This window comes from Peromyscus eremicus, chromosome 13, assembly GCF_949786415.1.
Source record: "Peromyscus eremicus chromosome 13, PerEre_H2_v1, whole genome shotgun sequence".
NCBI lineage: Eukaryota > Metazoa > Chordata > Mammalia > Rodentia > Cricetidae > Peromyscus > Peromyscus eremicus.
In genome coordinates this window covers 54936010-54955925 of record NC_081429.1, presented here as the reverse complement: position 1 = coordinate 54955925, position 19916 = coordinate 54936010, and the positions used below count along the sequence as shown (strand labels likewise).

Sequence of the window (19916 nt, the reverse complement as noted above, 5' to 3'; positions counted from 1 at the left end):
TAGTGACTTTGATTAATTTTTTCTGTATTGTTTCCATATGTGTTTCTGACAGATGGCCAAGTTTGCGTCCCTATTGCTGATGCAAGCACTGTGAGCAAAAGCACTTGAGGAATGTGTTTATTTAGCTTACAGGTCACAGTGTGTATCTCAGAGGGAATCGAGGGCAGGAGTGAGAGGCAGGAACTGAAGCAGGGCTGAGAAGGTCCGCTGCTCCTCGATCATCCCTGGCTCCTGTTCAGCTAGCTTTCTTAGAGATGAAGACCCGCCTGCCCCAGGGTGACACCTCCTACATTAAGTAGGAGTCAGGAAAGTGTCTCACAGATGAACCAGGAGGCCAGTCAGTCAGATGGCAGTGGTTCTTCAGCTGATACTCCCTCTTCCCGGATGTGTGTCAGGTTGACAGCTGTAGCAACAGAAATACAGTACTATAGAATTCATGTCTTAAAAATACTTGCATGGAGCTGAAGAGATGGCTCAGAGGTTAAGAGCACTGGCTGCTCTTCCAGAGGTCCCGAGTTCATTCCCAGCACCTATCTGTAATGTCTGGTGCCCTCTTCTGGCCTGCAGGCCTACAGGCAGCCAAAACACTATATATAATAGGTCTTTTTTTAAAAATTACTTTCAGGGATGCATAATTCTCAATTTGATCCTCAGCACTGCCAAAACCACAAAAATCCTTCCATAGAGCCTGACAAATGTGAATTAAACTCATTCTGTCTTTTATCAACTCCCCGTTTCACTCTACCCCAGTCACCTCTTCCTCCTAAACCTCTAGTCGTGGTGCTTTCAACTTTATTGAGTCCTGTGGCAGTTTGCTAGGTAGTCTGTGGAGTCCCGTACTCTCAGGCCCTGGCTGTGCAGCTGTGAGGAGCTCATACTATCTACTCATGTGGCTGTAGTTGTGCTTTTAACAAGGAAAACAGGGTCTTCCTACTGGCACATGTCCAGAGCAAAGTGGTCTGCATATAATCGTGTGCCTTGCATTTGATTTAGGTTTTGGTATTTGGTTTAGTTTTGATGGGATGTCATTAGCCCAGGCTGGCCTGGAACTCACTATGTGGCACAGGAGATGTTATTATGACTGAGGCTCCTGTCCATCTTGCCAAATGCTGAAGGTATAGATGTGAGCCTCTTTACCTGTGTGGGTTCATTTTGTTGTTACTACTTTTATGGATTTGCGCGCGCGCGCTGCGCGCGCGCGCGCGCGCGCGCGTGTGTGTGTGTGTGTGTGTGTGTGTGTGTGTGTGTAGTGTGTTGGGTGCATGTGTGCATATGGTGGTCTGCAGTTGACATTGAGTGTCTCTCCTAAGGGCTCTTCATGCTATTGTAAGTCTTGCTGAATCTGGAGCTCACAGATTCTGTCTAGTCAAGCTAGACAGGATGCCTTGGGAAACCTGCCTCTGCCTCTCAAGTGATGGGATTACAGGTGCTGCCCTCCCGCCTGACTTTTTACTGGAGATCTGAATGCTGATCCTCATTTATGTATTGCCCACACTTTGTCCTTCGAGCCATCACCCCAGCCCTGGGGGAGCATCCCACTGATACTACAGCCTACTGCTATTTTGCTAAATAGACATGTTATCAAATTGCCTTCTACATACTTGTTTTTACCTATTTTTTGCCACTTTTTATCAGAGCAGCTTTTTGCCATGGGTGGTAGTTAATGCAGAGACTCATAACTTCAGAGTGCTGAGAATAAGTGACTAGTGCCCTACCCTGAATGGGACATATATATTATCTTCTCCAAGGTTTTAGGGAATATCTTACAAGAAAGAGTGGAAAGATTGATGAGGGGAGATGGGGAGGAGTGCTGAAGGAATGTCTGGACAAGACATGGCCTCTGCTCTCAGGAATCCACAGCTACACAAGATGGAGGACATCCACATTCCATCATCCACAGGACAGTCCTTCAAAATTCCTGCTCTATAGAAGAGTCTGTCAGATACTCTAGGCCTGTAGGCTGAAGATGGATGTCCCAGCGTTGCAGATGAACTTTGGGTGACTGTCCAGGCAGCCAAATGTCTCTGTTGTTAGATAATGTTACATCCTTCTGGGTCTTTGATGGAGTTGAAGACTAGATAGTTATAGTTGCAGTTTTCCTGAGTTATGATAGCAAATTAGGTATGAAACTTAAGATTCACTAAGATAGGATAGAAAATGCATTCTTTTCTCTGAATATGCTAACTACAAATAGACAGAATATTGTGAATGTAATGCTTACTTGATAATTGTTATTGTGTATAGTCTTACTATGTTTAAGTTAAAACCCTTTAATTTATATTTAGACAAAAAGGGGAAAATGTAGTAGAGTATTATTTTAAGGTGTGTTACTTTTGTTTATGTTGCGTTTGTTTAACTCTGCGAAGCTGTGTTGCTATCCCTGTCTAAAACACCTGATGGTCTAATAAAGAACTGAACGGCCAATAGCAAGGCAGGAGAAAGGATAGGCAGGGCTGGCAGGCAGAGAGTATATATAGATGGAGAATTGAAGAGAAGGAGCTAGAGAAGGACTCCAGGGGCCAGCCACCCAGCTACACAACCAGCAAGCCACAAAGTAAAAGTAAAATTTACGGAAGAGAATGGGAAAAGCCCAGAGGCAAAAGGTAAATGGGATAAGTTAAGTTAAGGAAAGCTGGCTAGAAACTAAGCCAAGCTATGGCTGGGCATTCATAAGTAATAGCCTCCGTGTGTTTACTTGTGAGCTGGGTGGCAGCCCCCCAAAAGAGCCAAAACAAACAATACTCAGACAGGCAGAACTTTGAGTTTGAGGCCTGCCTGGTTTACTAGCAAGTTCCAGGCCAGCCAAGCTACATAACGAGGTCTGTCTCAAATAAACAAAACAGCAACAAAAACAATAAAAATATAAAAATTCAAGTCTAATATACCAAATTCTCTTGGATGCTTTAATTTTTGTTTGTTTTGTTTTTTGAGATAGGGTTTCCTATGTAGCCCTGGCTGTCCTGGAACTCACTGTGTGGACCAGGCTGGTCTCGAACCTGGAGATTTGCCTCTCTCTGCCTCCCAAGTGCTGTGATTAAAGGCTTGTGCCACCACCACTGGGGCTTTAAATATTTTTGAGACAGAACCCTGATTATGAAAATAGCCAACATGTTTATGTGTAGATAGAATATGAGTTACTGTATTAGTTACTTTTCTGTTGTGATAAAACGCCATGACCAAGGCAATTTGCAAAAGAAATCTCACAATTCCAGAGAGTTAGTGTCTAGAGACAGAGTGACCGCACGCCAGGAGGCAAAGAGCACAATGGGAATTGCATATGGCTTTGGAAACCTCAAAGCATACTCCTAGTTGCATACCTCAACAAGACCACACCTCCTAATCCTTCCAAAACAGTTCCACCCACCAGGGACCAAGTATTCCAACATGAGTCTATGGGGCCATTCTTTTACTCAATTCACCATAGTTCCTACTTCACCTTGTGCTTAGTCTACAAAGGTTGCCTTTCTAGGGCAGTTTTTATACCTTTCTGGGTATTACAGATGCTTGGTTACTTCTCTACTGACTCAGATAAAAGCAGCTCAAGGGAGAAAGGATCGTTATGGCTCACAGTTTGTGGGTAAAGGCTATGGTGAAGTCATGAGCAGGGGTTTCAGGCAGCTGGTCACATTATCTCCACAGTCAGCAAAGGGTGATGAATACTTAGGCTCAACTAGCTTTCTCCTTTTTATGCAGTCTAGGACCCAAGCCTAGGGATGGTACTGTATACCAGAGGATGGGTGGTCCTCTGTTAACCTAACCAAGATAACCCCTCACAGTTATGTGAGAGGTTTGTCTCTCAGTTGATAGTATACCCTGTCAAGTTGTTAATGTTTTGTTTTGTTTTTGAGACAGGGTTTTTCTGAGTAGCCTTGGCTGTCCTGGAACTCATTCTGTAGACCAGGTTGGCCTCAGACTCAAGAGATCTGCCTGCCCCTGCCATGTGTGTACTGGGATTAAAGGCATGTACTGCTACTGAGCATCTTTTTTTTTTTAAGTTGTTAATATTAACCATCACAGTGGGAGGGAATTGACTCAAGACTGTTAATCCCACTGATCAAGAATAAGGCCACTACCACAGTTTAAAGGCAAATTTGAACAAGCTTTAATTAATACTGGCCAGGTGGATGGGCTCTGGCCAGGTCCATACCCAGGTTCCTGGGAAATGGTCCAGAATCAAGTATGTCAAGGGCTTAAGAAGGAAAACCCATAATTCACAAAGTTTCCCATCAGGCCTAATCAGAGGCAAGCATACATCCTGGTTTACCTCCAGGTTACATCCAATCAGGGGCAAGCTTATATCCTGATGTATTTCCTGCCTATGAACCTTCCGCACATCCGGGGCAGATGGGTCAAACTTGTTTAGGAGAGTGAAAACATGTAGCTTGTTATCTCCCATAAACAGTAGCCTCCAGCATTTTAGGAACTATCTGTCCTTGAGCAAGGGGCTTGTGGGGCAGAGGCATTTTTTGTTCTATGGATCGCTAAGACCTAGAAATTCAAACATAAAATGTAACTTTGGTTCTCACAAAGACTTCAACCTTAGTCCTGTAGAAGATGAAGGAGCTGGGTTAGGAACTTTGTCTCCTCCCTGGAAATGCAATGTTCCTTTTACACATTGTGGTGGTTTGAAACAGAATGGCCACTAAAGGAAGTGACACCATCAGGAGGTGTGGCTTTGTTGGAGCAGAGGTATGGCTTCGTTGGAGGCAGTATATCATCTTGGGGCTTTGAGGTCTCATATATATATGCTCAAGATACCAACCAGTGAGACAGTGAGACTGTTGCCTGCAAGATGTAGGATTTCTCACCTCCTTCTCCAGCACCATGTCTGCCTGCACACTGCCAGGTCCCACCATGATGATAATGGACTGAACCTCTGAACTGTAAGTGAGCTACTCCAATTAAATGTTTTCTTTGTAAGAGTTGCCATGGTCATGGTGTCTCTTCATAACAATAGAAACTAAGACACACATTTATAAATTACATTTTTAATCACATTTTGTGTGTGTGTGTGTGTGTGTGTGTGTGTGTGTGTGTGTGTGTGTGTAAGGGCATTGTGCCCACGTGCCACAGTTCATATTCTAGTCTGAGGACAAGTTGCAGGACAGCTTCTACCATATGGGTCCAGGGGATCCTATGGAGGCACATTTTTGTTTGTTTTTGTTTTGTTTTGTTTCGAGGCAGGATTTCTCTGTGTAGCCTTGGCTGCTCTGAATGCACTTGTAGACCAGGCTGGTCTCGAACTCGGAGATCTGCTTGCCTCTTCCTCTCAAGTGCTGGAATTAAGGGCATGTGCCACCACCACTAGGCTTTTAGCAGTTACCTTTACCTGCAGACAGTCATCTCTTGGGGCTAAAATGCAACCACATTGAAGTATGTGGTTCTCAGTGCCTAACTCTGTTATTTTATGTTAACTTAATTTAATATACTTAATCTCATACTCAAAAGCTTACCTCTGTTGAAAGTTAGCTTTCTTTCAGAATTTGCATAATCTACCATCTTGGAACCCACTATTGGACTTCTAAAATAATTTGCTTTAAGACTAGAGAGGTGGCTCAATTATTAAAAGCACTCACCAGGCGGTGGTGGCGCACGCCTTTAATCCCAGCACTCAGGAGGCAGAGCCAGGCAGATCTCTGTGAGTTCAAGGCCAGTCTGGTCTACAGAGCGAGATCCAGGACAGGCTCCAAAACTACACAGAGAAACCCCGTCTCGAAAAACCCCAAACAAACAAACAAATAAACAAACAAATAAATAAATAAAAGCAGTGGGTGCTCTTCCAGAGGACCTGGATTCAATTTCCCAGCACCCACACAGCAGCTCAACTATTTGTAGATCTAGTTCTAATGCTGGTCTCAGAAGTCACCAGGCACACTGTGGTGCACAGACATACATGCAGACAGAACATCCACACACATAAAATAAACAATAACTTATTTTTATTATTACATTTTAAAAGTAATTTATTTTTAGCCAGGTGTGGTGGTGCATGCCTTTAATCCCAGCACTTGGGAGGCAGAGGTGGGCAGATCTCTGAGTTTGAGGCCAGTCTAGTTTACAGAGTGAGTTCTAGGATAGAACAGGGCTACACAGAGAAATCTTGTCTTTTTTTAAAAATAATTTATTAATTTTATTTGATGTGCATTGGTGTTTTGCCTGCATGTCTGTGAGGGTGTCAGGTCCCCTGGAACTGGAATTACAGAGAGTTTTGAGCTGCCATGTGGGTGCTGGGAATTGAACCCTCATCCTCTGGAAGAGCAGTCAGTGCTCTTAACTGCTGAGCCATCTCTCCAAGAAACTTTGTCTTGAAAAACGAAAGTAATAACGATGATGATGATGATGATTTATTTTAACTTATGCATATGTGTGTGGGTTTGTGGGTGTGCGTGCAGGTACCCACAGACAGCCAGAATCTGGAGTTAGAGGCAGTTGTGGGATGCCTATGGCCACAGGAACTCAACTTGGGCCATCCAGAAAAGCAGAAAGTGCCCTTAGCTGGTGAATGTCTCTTCAGCGCTCTGGACAGTTTTCAGGTGATTATTCATGGCAATGGCAGGTAGTTCCTGGACTCCCTTTCTGCCTGGTTAGGGAGTATTGGTTGTGTTTTTATATTTTCTGAGACAGGGTTTTATTGTTTAACCATAGCTGGCCTAAAACTTTTGATTCTCCTTCGTCAGCCTCCTGAAGCTGCTCAGTTCATATTTGTAGAGTTCTGCTTTTTTCCCCTGTTTTAAGAGTGGAAGGAGTTCTCCTCCAATTGGTGCTCCATTTGACTCCACTCTTACTTCACTCTTCCATGTACACACAGGAGCACTGAGAGCGGACATGCCGTAACCTGCTTATTCCTATCAGTAAAGACACTGAGGATTTACCAGTTGTTTCCTGGGGACAGGCATGGGCAGCCCAGGCTGACCTCTTACTGAGCAATGCTGCCTCCCCTTCCGGAGTCCCGGGTTACATGGGCGCTCCATCAGCAGGGCCTTTCTCTTGACACTCATTCTTCAGAGTGCCACTAGGACCCTTGGCTCTGCCGCTGATACTCAGCTGTCCTCTGTGGGAATCCCTGCCTTGGGTTTATCTGGATGTTAAAGCCTTCTTGCTGTGAGGCAGCAGCTGGGTGTTCAGGATCCATCCTGATTTCTTAATGCTTTTTCATGTCCCAAGGCACAGACAAGAAGTACACAAGTGAGGAGTCCTGTCTCCTTTTCATGTGGCATCAGGACAGTTTCTGTGGTGCATGTGATGAGCACAGGTGACACAGCTGTTAACTGCTTCTGCCGCTAGACTGTGTGTGTGTGTGTGTGTGTGTGTGTGTGTGTGTGTGTGTGTGTGTGCGTGCGTGCGTGCATGCATGCATGCATGCACGCACGCGCACACGCACGCCCGTGTGTGTTACCTTGTCAAACTGACGAGCTTGTGCTGTCTTTAAAAATCTTACATTTAAGCCGGACAGTGGTGGCGCACGCCTTTAATCCCAGCACTCAGGAGGCAGAGCCAGGCAGATCTGTGAGTTCGAGGCCAGCCTGGTCTACAGAGCCAGTTCCAGGATGACCAGAGCTACACATAGAAACCCTGTCTTGGGAATCAAAACAAAGCAAAAACAACTACCAAAATAAAAGTCTTCCGTTTATTTATTGGGGGGGGGGGGGTGTGAGCATCCCAAGTGCCTACGACGGTCAGTTCTCTCCTTCCACTTTGTAGGTCCCAGGGATTAAACTGAGATGCTAAGGCCTGCTGGCACCCACCTTTACCCACTGAGCCATCATGTGGGGTTCTGAGATGGGTCTCCTAGACCAGTTTCCAGCTCTCCAGCCTCACACTCACTGTGTAGACCTTGCATGTCTGATCCTCCTAACCTCTACCTCCCCCTTATTGGGGTCACAGGTGTGCACCTTGCCTCCTGTATGTGCTGCTGGAGATCAAATCCCAGGTCTCGTGCATGCCAGGCAAACACTCTACCAGCTAAGCTATATCCCCAGCCCTTACGGAATTTAGAATCAAATTGTAAACACAACTCTGGGTGTGCCTATTGTGGGAGCCCAGGGAGGTTTCCTAGTGAGATCTGAGCTTGCTTTACCCAGCAGGGCTGCATAAGGGGATGGATTGACCACGTGCCTGGTTACCAGGTGTTTAGAAGGGGCTGTACTTGGCTGAACTAGGGGGAGGTCTTTGCCCCACCCCTTGGCATTCCTTTAAAAAGGCCTTTAGAAGAGCCAGAAGGGCCGAAGGGCCGGGCGGTGGTGGCCCATGCCTTTAATCCCAGCACTCGGGAGGCAGAGGCAGGCGGATCTCTGTGAGTTTGAGGCCAGCCTGGGCTACCAAGTGAGTTCCAGGAAAGGCGCAAAGCTACACAGAGAAACCTTGTCTTGAAAAACCAAAAAAAAAAAAAAAAAAAAGAAGAGACAGAAGGGGCTGGTGAATAAGGATTTAGCCCCTCCTGGGGCTATCCTGTGTTTTCTGTCTCTCTCTCCCCTCTATATTTCTATCTAAATCTCCAATTCCTCACTCCTCAAGCGTACCCTGGGGGAAAAGGTGGGGGTGGGTCTCTCACAGCCTATAAAACAGTTTAGCAGAGACTCACTCTAAATGTGGAAGGTGCTATCCCATGGGGTCCCAGACTGAGATTTTTTTTTTTTAGTTTCTCTGTGTAGCCCTGCCTGGCTGTCCTGAAACTCACTCTGTAGAGCAGACTGGCCTCAAACTCAAGAGATCCACCTGCCTTCACCTCCCAAGTGCTGGTATTAAAGGCGTGTGCCATCACCACCGGACATGCATATTCATGGTGATGGTCATGTGAGGTTAGTGGTTTTTGTTGAATATTTGAAAAAGGAAAAAAAAAATCTTAACCACCACCACTAACACTTCTACCACCATCATTACACCCCAACAAGACATGTTTATGGATTCAAATGAGTTGGCTTCATTATAAAAAACATGCAGCAGTGATGGTATCAGGGAGTTTCAATATAGAAGACTCCAATTGTCTGTCCAAAGTATCTGAGGTCCTCATTTATGACCAACAAGATGCAGAGTGCATCATCTTTTCAAGACTTTGTCTGTGCACCATCACTATTACTGATCACATAGGAAAGACGGGGACACCTGACACTCTTATAGTAAAAAACCCCAGATTTACTGGTGAACTGTAACCAAGAGTTAATTTTTAAATGCTGGGCTCAGTCAGTAGTAGCTCCGTGTGCTTTGAAGAGTAAAGCTATCTGCCAGTAAAACATGAAGTATAATAGTACTTAGGAATTTGACCCCAAACTGAGAGGTGGCACACCTTTAATTCCAGCAACCGGAGGGTGAGACAGCCAGGGCTACACAGGGAAACCCGTTCTCTAAACACACACACACACACACACACACACACACACACACAAACGCGCGCGCGCGCGCCTTTTCTTAAGCATTTCCTTTTATTTCAACATTGACACCGACACTCGCCAGACTGGGCCACAGCTGTTTGAGGGTTGGGCCTGTATTTGCTTTGCAGGGGTCTTGGACCTGCCCACATCTAACTACCTGGAGCTCTCTCTGCCAGTGCAAACACCATTGATTTTCCTTTTGATTGCAGGGTGACTGTACAGCAGGGTTCCTTTCTCTGGGTTACTCATTTTCCAAGTAGAACTAAGTACATTTCCACAGCTAAACTAAATACTGGACCAGTGTTTGCTCCCCTTTTCCATTTCTGATTCATTCTGATTCTGGAAATTTCCATCCTTTGTTCAAATAAACCCTTTGTGAAAACTACCAGTTTTTGTTCTCACAGAATGGCCAATGGGTTGGAATCTGAGGCACTATCCTGCTTCATCTGCATCCTGGCATCTTTTAACTCTAGCCATCTTGGTTTTTTTCACACTAAAGAATGTAGCTTTCACTGTTTTGGATACTTGTGAAGTGGGGGTTGGGGATTCAATCCAGGGCCTCACATTACCTATTCATTTGGGTAGATCCCTGCTAATTCTGGACTCAATTAAGCATTCAAGAACTGAAGGCCGGTTAATAGGTGCTTGCTTAGCCAGGTGGTGGCCTAGAATCAACCATTACACAGAGAAACCCTGTCTCAGGAAAAATTAAAATGATACGGGCATGCAAGCACCAAAGCCAGCGCACAATTTGAACCCAGCTCATCAATTGTGTAGACTGGCTGGCTACCCAGCTGCAGGGGATCTCTCTCTACCTCAGCACTGGGGATCAGATTCTGGTACCCTTGCCAGCATAGCAAACACCTGACCAGGCCAGTTCCCAGATTCAAGTACCATGTTCCCCTCTGAGGGCAGGTAGGTCTCAATACTCCCCGGGAAACTAGTCAGACCAATCAGGGTTCTGCCTTCTGTAGAAACTCTCATCATCAAAATAACTTCATCTCCAAGGAAGAGCAGATACAGACTAGATGTGGTGTTTCTATACTCAACTGTACTCCTCTTCAACTGGCTTTCACTTCTTCCATCCTTAAGACAACGACACAACCAGGAACTTTAAAACAAAATTTTATTACACAAAAGTTGTCACATAATTGGATACTTTTCTACTTTGTACACAATTATTCTCACTCTCCACAGAAAGGCTGCTTCTGAACTTCTCATCTGGTGACACAGAGCTACAATCCTGACTGTAACAGAATAGTAGAAATGCCTCAGTGATTTCAGTTGAAAGCAGGACACTGGTATATGGCTCTTGCACCCAGTTATCGGGAATGTACAAATGTCTTTATTCAAAAATACAAAATAAATTATCTGTAGGCATGGACAATGACAGCAGTAAACCATTATAGATCATCAATGGAAACCAGTAACCGATGGTCAGTGATCAGCCAGCCTTCTCTCTCTTCAGTCACTTTCTTCAGGTGACTTCTCTGAAGTTAGCGGTGAGGAACCTGCCTTGAGCTTCCTGTCACAGTTCATTGATTAGGGCAAAGCACTATTCTAGGAGTTAGAACATACCCCCTCCCATACCTCCTCCCATTCCACCCATGGCGCCCATTCCAGGGTCCTTCTCTTCCTTAGGAATTTCGGTCACTACAGCTTCTGCTGTAGTTAGCAAGGAGGCCACCCCAGCAGCATCCAGTAAAGCAGTTCTCACAACCTAGAAAAAAATTTTTGTAAAATGATTAACTAATGAAAATTACACACCACAGGGCAAACCATCTATGTTTAAGAAATGCTGAATTATTTACCTTTGTTGGATCAATGATTCCCTTCTCCACCATGTTCACAAAATCTCCGACCATAGCATCATAACCAACTTCTGAGGAACTCTGCATAATTTTCTCAACTATCAAAGATCCTTCAACACCTGCATTCTTGGCAATAGTCATTGCAGGAATTTTGAGTGCTCTTTTAATAATTTCTATACCTACAAAGCAAACACATTTTCACAAATTTATTTTGGTTTTTCCTTTTTGGGGCACCCCAGATCACTCAATGGTTAAGAGCACTGGTTGCCCTTTCTAAGGACCTGATTTGATCCTTAGCACCCACGTCTTAATTATTTAACTCCAGTTCCAGGGGATCTGATGCCCTCTTCTGGCCTCTGAGAGTACTACATACACGGCACACAAGACATGCAAGCAAAATACCCTCACACACAAATTAAACCAGAACACAAAAAAGCCCAGTCTGTGTGAGGACTCATCCAATCCTACCACAGATAAAAGAATTACCCCTAAAAAATGTGGTACATTATTATCTCTTTGGCACCAACAATACCACTTTTCAACAGAAAGAAATCATGCCACAAACTCATCTGAAAGATAATTTTTACCTATTTTTTGATCGTCATTAGAAGGCTTTAAGGAATCCAAGGCTGGGATGCACCGAAGCAGAGCGCAGCCCCCTCCTAGAACAATGCCTTCTTCAACAGCTGCTCTTGTAGCATTGAGAGCATCTGTAACTCTGTCTTTCTTCTCATTCACTTCAACATCACTCGTTCCTCCAACCTAAAGATGGAAAGAACTCTGAGGTTATGTGTTACCAGTGACTAGTCCTCTGTGATAAAGTGTCACAGTAAGGCTGCCTCTTGTGATGAACGTATCCCACTAACAAAACATCCTTTCCACAATTTCCCACAGCACAAGCTGAACTGTAGTTTAAGGATGCTGGCCAGCGGGGGGTGGTGCACACCTTTAATCCCAGCACTTAGGAGGCAGAGGCAGGCGGATCTCAGAGTGAGTTTCAGGCCAGCCAGGGCTACACAGAGAAAAAGCAAGGCTGGGAAATGTGGTGGTGGTAGATGCTTGCACTAACTACACAGGACAAGGAGTGGTATCCATCTCAAGCTTCATACTGGTCAGGGATAGATATCTATTTTAGACTCAGCCCTGGGATATAGCCCCAGTGGGTCAAAGGGCTTGCTTGCCTTGCAAGCCTGACGACCTGAGTTTAATCCTTGAAAATTATAGTTGGAAGGTAAACAGCCAACCGCTGATAGCTGCTCCTGATGGCTACACGTGCCCCATGGAAAGTGTGCTGGTCCAATCACACACGCACACACAGACACAGCTGCAGATTTCAGGAATGAAGGCACTTGCTTGTTACTATTGTAAATACCCCAGAATCAAAACCACTAGGCTCAGAGCCTGGAAAGGTCACCACCCGCCAAGGTTACAGCTTACCTTCAACACAGCTACTCCATCGGAGAGCTTAGCGAGCCTCTCGTTCAGCTTCTCCTTTTCATATTCACTGGTCGTGATGTCCAGCTGCTCCGTGATTTCTTGAATGCGTTTCTCAATTTGAGCCTTGTCACCTTTTCCTTTCAAAAGCATGGCGTCATCTTTGGTGACAATGACCTCTCCAACTTTCCCTAAGTCATGAGCTTGGACATCTTCAAGGTTTAGATTCAGCCCCTCTTCTCCAAACACCTGTAAGAGCAGTGTGCTATCAGCGCCGTCCATCACAGCAAGCTTACTACTGCACCTAACACAGGGACTTTGTGAGGAGAAACAGCTTGAAATGCTGCCTCTCAGGACTGGAGATGGCGCACTGGCTGGCTGCTCTGCTCTCCCAGGTGCCCCCCCAGCACCCACATGGCAGCTCACAACTGTCTCTAACTGCGTTCTATGGGACCAGATGCCGCCTTTTGGTGTGCATACAAAATACTCATATACAAAAAGTAAAAAAATCCAGAAAAAACCAATGCTGTTTTTCTTGATGTTAAGACCACTGGATCCCAGAACAAGGTCTGATTAAAATCACTGTAATACAAGTTGGAGCTAGTTTATTTGAATTTTGAGAAAAACTTTAATCGTGTCCAGACCCAGCAAATTAGCAATGCGACCTATCTAATCTCTAGTGTTCCAGATATCCAACAGAAAGAAGCTGCCTCATCTATCTGTGAAGTGCACATCCTAGTATCTGCACCCCGGAAGCCCACACATCCCCGAGCACAGCAGCACCACAGCGACGGACTTACCGCACCACCAGTGGCAATTGCCATATCCTTCAGCTGGTTCTTCCTATTGTCCCCAAACCCTGGAGCTTTGACTGCCACAACCTGGAGACCAACTTTGAGCCTGTGAAGAACATGCAACTGTGAGATTTAAACTGAAGGGGCAGTTGGGAGACAATGTCTAGCTTGGCTCCCAGGAAGTTCTGGCACTCCCGAACTACTCAGGAGCCCTACTCCTTCCCTAGCAACTTCTGGTCTGAAGAAAGATGAGATGGGGCTCTCATCTAATAAATCTGTTCCAAGCCAATCACCTACTTCCTTAAGTTCCAGACAGACAGCTGTAGTGTTAAAGGACACATGGACAGTTCTCTCTGGGAAGCTGGGGAGGCAGAGGCTGAAGGGGTATGTGCATCTGAGTCCTAATGCGCAGAGCACTAGTATGTACTACCCTAAGATACACAAGTAGGATCAAGCACGGAACTAACTTCAAACAGCAACACAAATCATCTCCCACCTCAAAACATGAACCACCCAACCCACCTGTTCAAAACCAGTGTGCTTAGGGCTTCTCCATCCACATCTTCAGCAATTATGACCAAGGGCTTCCGATGAGCATTAGCAATTTCCAGAGCAGGTACAATGGACTGGACACTAGAAATCTTCTTCTCACTCAACAGAACATAGGCATCTTGGAATTCACATTTTTGACCTGTAAAACAGTGAACAGTAAAACCAAATCCTAGCAGTACTGAGAAAACCGTCAATTTACTTCCACAAATAAACCAGTAACTCATGTTTTTCTCATTTACTGAACCATTCACTTAAAAAAAAAGCTGCACATATTTCACCAACCCACTGTCCACAGGTGACAGACACCTTTAAAGTGTATTTTAAGATTCATTTACTGACTTGCTCTTACCTTTTGATGTGTTGATAAAATATGGGGAAATATATCCTCTGTCAAACTTCATGCCTTCGATAATCTCTAATTCATCATTCAGTGTTTTTCCATCCTATGAAAAGTTAAAGAATTAGATGAATGGATTTAGGGAAGAAACAATACTTGACAGCTAAGTCTAGAGATGGCTCGGGGGTTAAGAATATTTGCTGCTGTTGCTGGTTAGGTTCTAGGCACCCACACGGTGGTTCACAACTGCAGTTCCAGAGATTTTCTTTTGGACTCTGAGGCACATGATACACATACACACATGCCTTTAGTCCCCACAACAAAGCGAAGGCAGAGGAATGCCATCTCTTTAAGGTCGAGGCCCACTGTTCCAGGCCAGCCAGGGTTACAAAGCGAGACTCTGCTTCATCCTCCCTCCTACTTACAGCTAGCTGAGAGCTGACTATTTATTTAATTGGACGGATTCATCCTGGGAGGCAAGGTTCCCAATTCAGACAATAGTAAGCACCATACTCAGCACAGAATGAATTGCTGGTCAAGCTTTTTTGTTTGGAAAACAGTTGACAAACACCTCACTGAAGATATTATCAAAACACATCTGGAAAACAGTTGACAAACACCTCACTGAAGATATTATCAGAACACATCAAATCCCACACTTGCCTTCACTGTGATGACGCCCTTTCTTCCAACTTTTTTCATTGCATCAGAAATGATGTTTCCAATGTCTTTGTCTCCATTTGCAGAAATTGTAGCAACCTGAAATAACCACATTACTTCAAAATTAAATGGGAAGATTGGTATTTTCAATCCTCTTCTCCTTTGACCTTCTAAACTGATACTTCCACCCAGGGGAGAGAGGGACATTTCACAGTTAACAGTTTGAATGAAGTACTGGTTAAATGGAGCGGCATCCTCTGTCCTTCATTCTTTGGCACAGTAAGAATATACTGAAGGGGCCAGAGAGATGGCTCAGTGTTAAGGTGACTTACTGTCCAGGTCAGTACCCAGCGTCACAGTGGCTGGCAACTGTTTTAACATTGCCTTCTATGGGTTCATAATACATGGGGCACACACATACACCCAGGCACACACACATAAAAAACACTTTATGTACTTGCCTACTATGCTTCAAGGACTAGGACTGATCCCATATAGGACAAGAACATTGACCACACCTAAGAACATCTTCACCAATCACACAATTTTTATTTTACAATCATGTTTTTTTTTAAAAGGATCTATTAAGATCCAAATCAGTTGACTGGGCAGTGGTGGCACACACCTTTACCCCAGCACTTGGGAGGCAGAGGCAGGCCAATGTCTTTGAGTTTGAGGCCAGCCTGGTCTACAGATCAAGTTCTGGGACAGCCAAAAGACTACACAAAGAAACCCTGTCTTGAAAAGCCAAAAAAAGATGTAAATTAAAATTAGTCACTCAATTCTTTTCAAACAGGAAATCAAATCCTTACCTGAGCAATTTCTTCAGGGGTTGTCACGGGTTTAGACTGCTTTTTTAGTTCAGCAATTACAGCATCAACAGCCAACATGACACCTAGTTCAAGAGTGTATGTTACTATAACGCCGAGTGTAAACTCAAGACTCACTCTAACATTTATTTATTTATTATGTATACAGTGTTCTGTCTGCACATATCTCTGCAGGCCAGAAGACACCAGATCTCATTATAGACGGTTGTGAGCCACCATGTGGTTGCTGGGAATTGAACTCAGGACCTCTGGAAGAACAGCCAGTGCTCTTAACCGCTGAGCCATCTCTCCAGCCCTCACTCTAACATTTATATGCAAGCTCTCCTGTCACACCCTCCTAACTGGACCAAGTGACATGGCATGCACTCAACCACCTGTAATTTCACAAGTAAGTTGAAAACCATAAGCATATGAAAACGTGATCAAGATGTGGAGTGGTGGCTCACGCCTGCAATCCCAACACCCAGGAGGCTTAGGCGGGATTGCTTTTAAGGCCAGCATGGATTATATAGGGGGCCAAGGCAGGGAGGGCTACAAGGGATAGCCACTCATTCTTAACAGAAGTGAATGAAGAAAGAAAATGCGGAGTTTCAAAAGTCTTACTGCTTGTGGGTTGGAGAGATGGCTCAGTGGTTAAGAGTACAGGATGATCCTCAAAAGGACCGGAGTTCAATTCCCAGCACCCACATGGTAGCTCAAAAAGGTCTGTAACTCCAGTCTCAGGGGATCTGGCATCCTTCACAGACATACATGCAGGCAAAACATCAATGCCCACAAAAATAATGAACTCTTAGAAATAAAACAAAAAACCCACTATTCAACTCATTCTCTGTAAGTTAATACTAATCCAATCATGTTTCTTGTTTCCAATATGGCACTCGAGTATATTCACTTTGATTCAATGAGGTAAAGGCAGGAGAGGACCCCTCCAGCAAATCTGTGCACACACCGGCAAATGTAATAAAAAAGGACAAAGATGAGAATTTGTAATTTCTCCTTTCTGTAGGGTCAGTGACACGGTACTCTCACCTCTCCGGATTTCTACTGGATTAGCCCCTTTGCTGATCTTCTCGAAGCCCTCCTTGGCAATAGAACGCGCCAGAACAGTAGCAGTGGTGGTGCCATCCCCAGCCTCTTCATTTGTGTTATTGGCAACATCTTGAACAAGTTTAGCTCCGATATTTTTGTATTTATCCTTCAAGTCAATTGACTTTGCAACAGTGACCCCATCCTTTGTTACTTTGGGACTTCCCCAACTCTGTTCAATAATCACTGTTCTTCCCTACAATGACAGAGAATATAGCACCCCTCAGTGATCAGCCCAAAGTTGTCACAGTCCTGCAACATGAAACCTCAAAAACAGGAGATAAAAACCCTGGCACTAACCGATACCACCTATAAAACAAGAAAGCACAGGTAACAATCACCAAATCCTGGAACATTCTTCACATCAACTGTACTTGAATTTTGGTATGAACTGTTATTTTTAAAGTATGACTTACTTCAACATTCATTCACTAAACATCAGCCAGTAAGTTAAGAATAGCTTCCTGTTCACTCAATACAGAACTTCAAAAAACGGCCCCAACAGTACTGGCCACTTGGGCCATTCTGTCTTGAGCTATATAAACAGCACTGTGTGCGGGTCTTTAGGTCGCTTTAGCATCAACTTAAAGTGACCGTGCCCCATAGCCAATGACGTCCTCAAAGTACTATGGCTCCTTTTTCAACTACACAGCTAGTGTGACCTTTGACCTCGGCACTGTTCAAGCTGGCTTGGTCTACAGGAGTTCCAGGTCAGCTATGGCTAAAGACCCGGTCTCAACAAATAACTACCAGGTGAGCAGTATGCTCAACTCCTACACTTGGGAGGTAGGAGTATCAGGATCAGGAGTTCAAAGATAGTCTTGGTACATACAATGGGAGTTAAGCTACTGAGACTCTCTCAAAACCCCAAAAGCTCACAACTGTAATTCCAGTTCTGGCACCTTCACAGTTATACATGCAGGCAAAACACCAATGCATATAAAAATAAATAAATCTAAACTCTATGCTAGTGCGTTTACTTTATGCATACAGGAACATTCCAGTACAGTAAGTAAAACCTCACATCTACAATACACCTCGAGGTGTTACTGGACTTTGAGCTGTACTTCCCCTCTACCCTCTACCCTCTAGTCACTGGGAAAAGATCCAAAATTTAATGCCAGGACGCACAGAATATTAACTACGCCTCAAGTCTGAAAACCCTCCTTGAGCTATTATTCTCTATTACATCATATTGCACAAAAGTCCTCCAAATCAGCTGCAGGTAAGGCCACCAACTAACAAAACTCCTAAATAACACCCCCAAACACCCCCAAACAAACATGTACCATATCCAAATCAGATTTTCACAAAACTTGACAGCAAAATACTAATTTGCAGCTACAGAACACTATTCTTTAATTAACACGGTTGTAAGTATACTGATACCTTTGGCCCCATTGTAACAGCTACAGCATCGGCTAGAAGGTCTACACCTTGAAGCATTAAGGCTCGAGCATCCGCACCAAATTTTACATCTTTGGCATAGGCCCGAGTGAGATGAGGCGCCAGTGCCCGGGACACTGGTCTCATCTGGCGAAGGACTGTGGGTAGTCGAAGCATTTCTGGGGAAGGGGGGGGGGAGAAAAAGAAAAGGATCACTACTAGCTAAGGACAAACTTGTCCACCTGTGCTTCAGAACATGGAGACTAGCTAGATCAGCGCTCCGCTGTCCTCTGCTAACCGCCACGCCTGGGCCACCCACGGCGCTGCAGCTTCAGGACATCACTTGCTAGCAGAGGATTGAAGAGGCCGCCCCCAGGCCTGACCTACAGCACCAGCACAAAGCTCTTCCCCACGGCCACCCGCTTCTGCTGCCATCGCGAGTTAATCTTAACTGCCAATGCGGCCTTGGGAGCAGATCCCACTCCAAAAGTGTCCGGGAGAGGGAAAGAGGAGAAAAAAAAAAAAATCAAGCTGGCGTAAGCGAGGCAGGTTCCAAATGCAAGTGCACAGGGAACTGTACAAGTATTCATGACGGTGCAAAACCCCGCTGGGGAAAAGTGTCGCCAGGTGTCCACCCCGATCTACAGGGGCACAGCAGCTAGCAAGGCCGCAAAATAATAATAATAGTAATAATAATAATAATAATAATAATACAGGACCGCAGCTCAGCCCAGCCGCGCGGCCCCACGTGTCTTCCCGACAAGGTCAAAGTGGAGGCGCCGGATCCCCGCAGCCGGAGGGGGGCGAGAAGGGACCGCGACCCCCCTTCCAGCGGAGTCCTGCGGTGCGCCGGGCGCCGGCGGCCCGCCCCAGCGGCCCCCACCCTAGCCCGTCCTCGCTCCCGCCGCGCTTGGCCTGGGTCGCGTGGTCCCCGCCGCACGTGATGGGAGCCCGCGTGGCCCCGCCGGGGCCTGGACGGGCGAGCCGAAGCCGGGCCGAGCCTGCGGCGTGGCTGCCAGGCTTGCCGCAACCCTTGGCCCGCCGTGCTCGGCCCGTGCTGGAAGCAGCAGGCCGGGGCGACCATGCACGGCCGAGGCTCGCGTACCTGCGGGGCGGCGGCGGCGGCGGCGGCGGCGGCGGCGACGGCGGCGGGAGCGCACGAGGCGAAGCAGGCCGTCGGCGGCGAGTGAGGGACCGAGCGCCGGGCGCGCACCGCAATGAGCCCCAAGTCCCCTCCCTCCGCGGCCCCGCCCCGCCCCGCGGCCCCGCGCGCGCGCGCGTGCGTGTGTGCGTGTGTGCGCGCGCGCGAAGGAGAGGGGAGGGGGGGAGAAGCCCCGCCCCCTCCTCCTCCCGCCCGGGCCCCGGGCAATCGGCGTGCGGCGCGCGCGGCCCCGCCCCCTGCCCCTCCAGCGGCCTCGGCGCCGCGCTGGGCTCGGCCCTCTCCGCGCCGCCGCACGCTCGTTCCCGGGCCGGGCTCCCTTCTAGAACCTTCCGGAAAGGCGCCGCGCTCCCCGCGGGCGGGCCGAGGGTCAGGTGGCGTCACTTCCTGGAGGAGGAGGAGGAGGAGGAGGAGGAGGAGGAAGGGCTCGTTCTCTCACCTCGGCCGGCCGCCTGGAAAAGCCTAGAAAGTGCGCCCTTTTTCCTCCCGCCTCCCGCGG

At 46.3% G+C, this 19916-nt stretch overlaps 1 protein-coding gene across 1 annotated transcript; it reads right to left on the bottom strand.

The window, feature by feature from the left end:
- Nucleotides 1-10476: 10476 nt before the first annotated feature.
- Hspd1 (heat shock protein family D (Hsp60) member 1) lies at nt 10477-19452 on the bottom strand. Its single transcript, XM_059277893.1, has 12 exons — nt 19364-19452; nt 18262-18437; nt 16816-17068; nt 15769-15851; nt 14954-15055; nt 14309-14402; nt 13930-14098; nt 13414-13513; nt 12617-12862; nt 11767-11941; nt 11180-11358; nt 10477-11088 (listed from the first exon to the last, which is right to left on the bottom strand). Exons 2-12 carry the CDS (start codon nt 18433-18435, stop codon nt 10936-10938), a joined length of 1728 nt encoding a protein of 575 aa, XP_059133876.1. The 5' UTR covers nt 18436-18437; nt 19364-19452; the 3' UTR covers nt 10477-10935.
- Nucleotides 19453-19916: the final 464 nt, after the last annotated feature.